The 8,142-nt window shown below is 34.9% G+C and overlaps 1 protein-coding gene across 2 annotated transcripts; it reads right to left on the reverse strand.

Annotated features, from left to right (window-relative positions):
• Positions 1-509: 509 nt before the first annotated feature.
• Positions 510-6,930, reverse strand: LOC111392317 (zinc finger CCCH domain-containing protein 32-like). 2 transcript variants are annotated; one of them, XM_023017629.1, is made up of 7 exons: positions 6,605-6,930; positions 6,333-6,478; positions 5,907-5,972; positions 3,392-3,511; positions 2,968-3,294; positions 2,485-2,802; positions 510-1,538 (listed from the first exon to the last, which is right to left on the reverse strand). In XM_023017629.1, the coding sequence occupies exons 1-7, from the start codon at positions 6,696-6,698 to the stop codon at positions 1,137-1,139; spliced, it is 1,473 nt and encodes a 490-aa protein (XP_022873397.1). In that variant the 5' UTR covers positions 6,699-6,930; the 3' UTR covers positions 510-1,136. The 2 variants fall into 2 exon arrangements, with proteins under 2 accessions (XP_022873397.1, XP_022873398.1); XM_023017630.1 differs by lacking the exons at positions 6,333-6,478; positions 6,605-6,930 and adding an exon at positions 6,203-6,326.
• Between the last annotated feature and the right edge of the window lie 1,212 nt (positions 6,931-8,142).

The raw sequence follows: 8,142 nt of genomic DNA on the forward strand, positions 1-8,142 counted from the left end.
AATGATATCAAAGTATGAAAACTCGCAAAGAACAAGTGTAATATATAAATTATGTCGTTTTTAGTATTGATGTACTATTGTTTTATTTTTTTATTGTCATTAAATCCCTGACCAAAACCTCGACATTTGTCGTCAAAAAAATTTTGCCCGCACTGAACTAAAATCCTGGCTCCGCCCCTATTTGCAATGACATTATCTTATTATAATTGCAACCAAAAAAGGGGTTCTTCAACTAGCCAAAATTGGTAGAACTAATACTAATTTACCTAATATTGAAGCATGGTACTTCTACTCAACGTTTAACAGGTATAAGAAAGATTTGAATCCAGTAAACTAACCGCTTCAACCTAGCACGATAACTAACATAAGAAAGGTGAAAACAAAACCATACTACTCCCTACACCACTTTTCTACTTCAAGCTTTATCAATGCAGTGCAAAAAACAAATTCAAGATTTTCCCGTCATCAAGAAGGCATTCGAGCATTCTTTAGATGACAATCACCAGGTCTTTAAGAAGCATCACCATCTTTAACAAAAACAAACACAACAAAGAGCAATACTTACCCAATTCAAGATTTTCTTGTCTGTATTGGTTGATAAAATATAAAGAAAAATTCAAGCAATTCGTTTCACTACTCAAGTATATATCTTACATATGATGTATTCAATTCCTTGCAGTCTCCAGATTCATTGCTTCCGCAACAAAGGACCAGACAAAATAAGGGATCAAGAAGATCTTGAATTCATTCCCTAGACAATTTTGAAGCTTGTTCCGAAAGAGGGAACAAGAAGATGGGTATCGAGACAAACACAGTGGGCAGAGAACGGTGAGAATTATATATTTTTCGTTCTGAAAAAGACAATAAATAGACATGACAACTCCAAAAATTTGGGCAATGATGAAATTCATCCAAACAGGAAGTTGGTTTCATTTCAAGTTATTCAAAGAGTAGGTGAAAAAGCTAATGAGGTGTTGCCAGATTTTGAGGGGTAATTATGGCTTATTCAATGGACACAGCTAAAGTATGCTACATTGAACTAAGACTGAGCATCCTATAGAGAATTTGGACCAAAAATATGACTTTGAGACCGAGAAAGTTGATTAACAGAGAATGAAAGGGCTGAATCCTTTTATTCAGCTTGATGTGCGAATCTCACCTCCATGACCGATGCTGCTGCTGCTGGCACTTGAAAAGGTAGAACCCTGACCCAACTGCTGACCCCTGGATTGAGGAATGTGCCCACTTTGTGAGAATACTGAACCAACTGAAGCACTTGAACTGTTCATAGAAGACATTTGGGTTGAGAAGGTGTCTCTGCCAAATCCAGAAATGAGGTCGGGCCGCAAGTCTGATGACGAGGATGAAGGAGCCAAAGTCGCATGTGTGGATCCCACAGGATAGGGAGCGACAGGCATATCAGTAAGAGAGGACGCAGATGGACTGTAACTCAATGTTCTCATTGGATGATCAAATTTGCATGACGGCCCGAATTTGCATACCCCATTTTGTGCATAATGAGAGCAAAGTGGTGCACCCTGAAAAATAAATGAAGAAAACTTAATAAAGATATGACATAGTTCTCAAATATATGAAACATCCAAGAACACAGCAGAAATGAATCGTTAGACTTCTATAATTGAATACTACAAAAGAAGCATTTATGAAAAGAAAAGAAATGACCGAGAAAATTAAGTGCAAAGGAGTAACAAGGGAGAGTGAATGAGGTATTTATGAGGTTTCTACACCAAAAAGGACGCATAAAACAAGGAAACTATCAAGACATGCAGCAACATTATAGGGAGAACGTTAGTCATTCAGTTCAATTTTATAGCTAATGTAAATCAGAAAATTGCAATCTACTTTTGCAGATATCATCAACTAAAATAAAGAAAGATAAGCAGGGTACAGAAAATGGCCCAACTTAGACAACCATTCATTTCATCTGCAAATTTTAAATATAAAACTTCCAGTTTTGTTGGCCTGAAAACAGAATTAATGAGATACGGCTCCAGGAAAATGTTCACTTATCAAAATAAAGGAGCAACTACACGAAGATGACGGACTTAAGAGTGTTTAAATTTTTAAGGGGACAAACAGATGTGATGCCCCAAGGGAAATCATGATATAAGAAAATGCACACCGTCATAATATTTATAAACAGAATTTTAATTGAAAAAGAAAAATTAGTTAAATCAGTAATAGAACAGAAATTGGCAACACAGCCAAATGTTCAATATCATTCCATCCCGAAAAATTACATTAAGCGTCAAATTTCTCTCAGTTATCCTTTTCCTGGAGCAGTATTTTCAATTAGATCAACAATTCAACCAGAAAAAAGCACATATACAGAAACTCTCCACTTACACACCATAAAAATAAATAAATAAATAAAATCAATATTTAATAAAGTTCATGAAAATAAATAAAAGAAATCATCCCAAAACATATATATTATATATAAACAGAAAACCAAAAGCTTACCGGGCGCAAGGGCAGACCCATAGGACTAAGCCCAAAATTTATCTTCGGTGCACTCCACTCTGGTGGATGATGATATTTACATGTAGACCCAAATTTACAATCCCCTGTCTTCAAATAATATTGGCATTCTGGCTGGCCAGGTCTTTCTGGAAATGCTTGCTCCTTCTGACTGCTGCCTGAAGGACCGGCAGAAGAGGTAATGGATAGATATGGTCCTGTGTATGCAGCTGATGAAGGAGATAACTGTGTTAAACTGTAAACTATGCCTGCTCCAGCAGTAGGTTGAGATCTTGGGGAAGCCACAGGACTAGCTGGTATCTACACCATGTAATTTTATAACTCAGCACAAAATAGGACATACAAAGGAATGATAATTGATAAGATTTTAAATTTAATTACTACCCAATACTGCCTAGTCCAACCTATCAAACATGTCAAAATAAAAGATTACGAAATCAAACAAAAAGCTTCAGCAACACATACCTGGTAAGGAGTCCAACCAGGAACAGGAACGACCCCGGGAGGAAGGAGCATTGGACTATATGTTCCTGGGACATATGAACCCGGAAGCATTGCTGGCCTAGCAACTGGCCAGTTGCCAGAAAACACTCCATAATGCTGGGGAGTTTGTATAGAAAATGATTGCATTGCAGGATACGTTGCGGGTGCAGGAGCAGGTACAGCTGCTGGTCCAGGGCCAGTTGCTGGTGCAGGAACCTGCATTCCAGCTGGCAGAGGATGATGATATTTACAGGTGGCCCCAAACTTGCATTGTCCTGTTTTAACATAATACGAACATTCTTTTTCACCCTGCAACAAGTGTTCCATAAGACAACTGCATATTTCATATCTAAATGAATGATGCAAAAGAAAAGAATGAAAAACCAAAATTGTCAAAGCGGCAGACCGGTCGCAATGGATATCCAGAGATACTCAGGGCCACTGGGCCTGAAAGTCCAATTCCCTGTTTTGGATGGTGATACTTGCAGGAAGCACCAAATTTACACATTCCCGTTCTCATATAGTACTACAAATTCAGTGCAAAAAGTACAATTAGGAAAAGGCATAACTAATATAAATAAGATACTGAATTCAAAATAAGACAAATTCAAACTCAACATTTAGGGCAGACGGCTTATTTTACTAATATAGGATGGATAAATGCAATAACATTGTACTGAGTTATGCAGTATAATGGCTTATTGCAAGCACTTGACAAACGTTCATTGTCAAAGCAGACTGATTATCATGGTAATATTTGTTCAAAACGAATAGCACCACCAATTTTTCTCACATTGTTAAGGTCATTTGAGCTCTAAATTGTTAAGTGGATCCATGTAGGCTCCCAAAGAAGTCAGACTTCTAAAATGAATATAAAATATCAGATAACAACCTTTTCGTGTAGAGTAATCACGAAAAAGACAGTTGCGTGGATGATGTAATCAAAAATTTGTGAATGTTTTGTCATTGTAATATAGGTCCAAACTAAAAATAACAAAATGAGTCCTAATGCACATTAAAAAATAATCACTCTTCCAAACTGATCCTAACTTGAGCATATTCTGGAATGAAGGGGAGACACCAAGAACAAAGCCCACAACTGCGTTTTTCCAAGGTTCAATCTCCCGGGTGGGGGGCAGGAGCGAAGGAGCGGACCTCACTTTGAGCTGCCGACCATGAAGCTCAAAGAATTTAACAGACTTTCTGATCTCTAAGATGAAAGGAAGGTATTGAAACCAAAAAATAGGGAAGAAAAGAAAAACAGAATACCAATCAAAATGTCCGATACAGTAAAACCTCTCTATAGTCATATTGTTGGGAGCATACTAATTTATTACTATGAGGAAGTTATAGCTTAATAGAGGTGTAGTTACAAAAAGTATAGAGGTATAGAGGTAAAGTATGAGCTATATTAATAATTAATTAAGAGCAAGTCAAATCTAAAGTATGGACATTGATAAAAGAGAGAGACATAATTTCAAGATCTAGTACATGTATCTATGTAAAATATGTAAAGTCATCTTAAACCTTCTCAAACAACTTTAAATAATTCATCTTAAACATTTAGCCTCTGTTTGGTATAAATTAAAATCTAGATTTTAATTCAAGTTAAAGCCAACAATTAATTTTAACTTCATATTTTATGGGACTTACAACTTTTCAAGCACACATTTTATCAACTTTTATCAAAATCTGATTTTAATTCCCATCAAAGGCTTATTGTATCATATTTTTTGCTATCTATCGATATTTATTACTTTGTGGAGACAAGTTCCTTAAAATGGGACCTAAAATTCTTTAACTTATTACAATCTGGAGTTTATTCTTATTTATAACTTGCCCAAATTGGGATCCTTTTTTCTTTTTAATGACTACATGGAGGTTATTCCCATATAAAGTATCACCATATAGAGATCTTACTTTAATATGAATTTAAAATATTGAATTATCAGATTTTATAACTTCATGGCACGTGTAGGGAACACAATCATATGGTGATCCAATACATGTCACCCAAGGAAAGATAAAGCCAAAGATAATCAGGAAGCTGTGTCTTTCATCTGAGATGATAACATACAGACGAAGTGTACATAAAAAAAAGAGCAACTGAAGATATTTTAAGATCCAGGAGTTGTCAAATACTCCAAAATTGAAAACTGACCGAAGGTACTAAACAGAGTAGCACAATATCCAATTATCATTGGCAAATAATGTTAAATTTGGCATTGTACATTGACCATGAAAAATGCAGCAATAAGGATGATTAAGAGAAGAGGTATTTAGCAATTAAAATGGCATAATTACGATAAGAAAGCTCTTATCTTTTCTAAACAAAATCCAGAAGCAGCAAAAGGATGATATAGACAATAAGCAGACAAAGTGTTTGACCTCAAAGATCAACAAGAAGCTCAATCTCTTAAACAAAAGACAGTAAGCAGACGAAATACTTGAGTAGCCAAATCTAGCAAGATGCACTTTCTCAGATCAATAATTTGACTGAAATTATTTTAAAACTCTAGTTAACAACACATAAATACATTGAAAAAAAAAACATTAAATTCACCAAATTACCTATCACAGATCTCCAAGGGGGGAAAGGACGAAAAATAACAGATTTAAAGACAAAATAACTTACTTATCACAGATCCCAAGGGGGGGGGGGGGATTGAATGTAATCAACCAACAAAAATTAATCCTTCTAGAACCAAAATTGAACCAACAAAATCATAGGAGTACATTTTCCATAACATCAACAATTATTAGCTTCAGAGAGTTATATAGTTCATTAGCAATTGTTTATTATTCATTTATTTAATGTGAATATATTCATATCTATGTGATGGTTTATTTCTATCTATATATGCCTGGCAGATATATACATATATTTCAGAACATAAAAGAACTTGCATGCAAATGTATACCCGGCAGATTGGTTGCCCAACACGCTCCGGGTATTCGCCACCGCTAGCCTTCAAATTTCCCATTGCCTGTAATAAGAATCACACAATCATAAATAATTTTGAATATTTTCAAATATAACAGCAAAAAGTATTGTTTGCATGTCAACGTTTTGAAGTATTTTCCAGTAATCAGAGCGATCTTCCAAAATTTAAATGTTTTTTCCCAGTTTAATACACTTCTTTTCTCGTATTAATTATAAATTCCAATAAAATTTGATTTCTACCCAAATTAGAATCAAATCTACACAAACCCTCACCTAAAAAAATCATAAACATCTCATCTTTAGCACAGTTCTATACTTTAATCGCATGATCACAAGAATCATGCAAGAAAAGCCAAATTGAACCCAAAAATAGAATTTTTATGCACAAAATAATTTTTTTTACTGCACTCCGGTCTCGGGGATGATTGAACCGGCAACGAGCGCCATATCTACAGAAACCAGTCCTCAAGTAATGGATACAATCGAGCTCGTCAGGCCTCTCAGGGTAGGATTCGGGCCCAACTTCTAGCCCCAACTGCCACATGGGCTCTGCATTTTACGAAATGAAACCACAGGTCAATCAAATTCGCTTCTGCATTACTAAAATCAAAGCTAATTGAACCGAAATTCAAGTGAAATTCATATGAAATTCAAATGCAGAGAGAAAATACCAACCTCCGAGCCCGGTTTCGCCTCCAGGAGAGGCCCATTCCGCCACCGGATCCGCCGGCTCCCCCTCCATTGTCTGATTCCCACTGTACCTCTCCATTTGATGACACCTATTCACACTCCTTTAGTATAATATATATATAGGTGAATAATATACACAAAACTATGTAAGTATATTGATATATAGATATAGAGATAGAAAGAAGGAGAGGAAAGAGAGAGGAGTGTCAGTGATCGAGTGTGTCGGGGGAGGTACTGCGGAAAAATGGTGTCTGGTGGTTTTAGAGAGAGAGTCGAGAGTGTTTTAGAGAGAGAAAGAGAGAGGTTTAATAATACTTTTCTATATACACACTCCATATATATAAATTCACACGCAGTTGTTTGATCTTTTCAGTAAGTGATTTTTTGGAGGTTTTTTTCTTTTATTATTATTATTTTTTTTTTTTGGCCTTTTCGGCCTTTTAATTGAATTTTTTTTTATTTGATTATTTTTGTCTGCTTGTTAGTTTATTACGCGCCAACGAGGCGTGCCTATTAGACAGTTAATGGGCGGTTCATGGGTGGTGATAAAATGACGATTTTGTCAGCTTTCGTTTTCAAATATGTTTTACATTAAAATAATTTTGGAGAAAATTGCATTATTGGTCCCCAAATCATTGTGTGATCGATAAATTAGTCTTTAACCTTTAAAAATGAACGAGTCGATTCAATTTCTCACTATTATTGCAGAATCAGTCATTAATGATGGTAAATTGTCACATTCAACATTTAGAAGTTAGATTTTACTTCTAAACTTGGACGGGAGTCTAAAACATCAAAGTGAGATGTGTTTAAATGATCACGTGTTAATTTAACGAGATATGGGCATTTACCATCTTTGGAGGATGATTGAAGATCAACTTCTTCATTTTTTCAAAAAATTGAAGATCAATTTGCTACTTGATTAATAAGTTGAGATCTTGAGTACCAATTTTATTGTATTTATTATAATTTAAAAAACTTAAACGGAAATTTTATTATAGTGTGAATCATCGACCTTGCACCTTTTATATGCTTGTCCATTAGTTTCTGTTTTACTATTATGTGCGTGAAATACGTGTTCTCGCATAAAAGTGGCAAACACCTTAAATGTCTCGTGTGTTACTTTTTCCCATTATTGTGTGATCTTTCATAGAGTGAATTTCTATTTATCTATTTTCAATAGATTTTAGCTTTCGATAAATTTTTTTATTTCTTATTATCTTTTTCCATCAAGGCGTCAAATTAAGACCCTACTTTCTTTTTCTTTTTTTATTTTTTGGAGAATAACAAAGACCCTACTTATAAATGCTCAATAAATGCATTTAGACCAAAAATAAAAGAAGTATACTTAATGATATAACTGACAAATTATATTAATCTGTATTGTCCAACCAAGTATTCGTGGTCTCGCACTCTCGAAGCGCATGAATCCTACTTTTTTTCGTCAAGTTCATTAGTCGTCTCATGATTCACGCTAGTAAAGTTTTTATTGACTCGCAAAAGTTCCATTATAAAATAAAGTA

The sequence above is a fragment of the Olea europaea genome, unplaced genomic scaffold (genome assembly GCF_002742605.1).
Source record: "Olea europaea var. sylvestris unplaced genomic scaffold, O_europaea_v1 scaffold920, whole genome shotgun sequence".
Taxonomy (NCBI): domain Eukaryota; kingdom Viridiplantae; phylum Streptophyta; class Magnoliopsida; order Lamiales; family Oleaceae; genus Olea; species Olea europaea.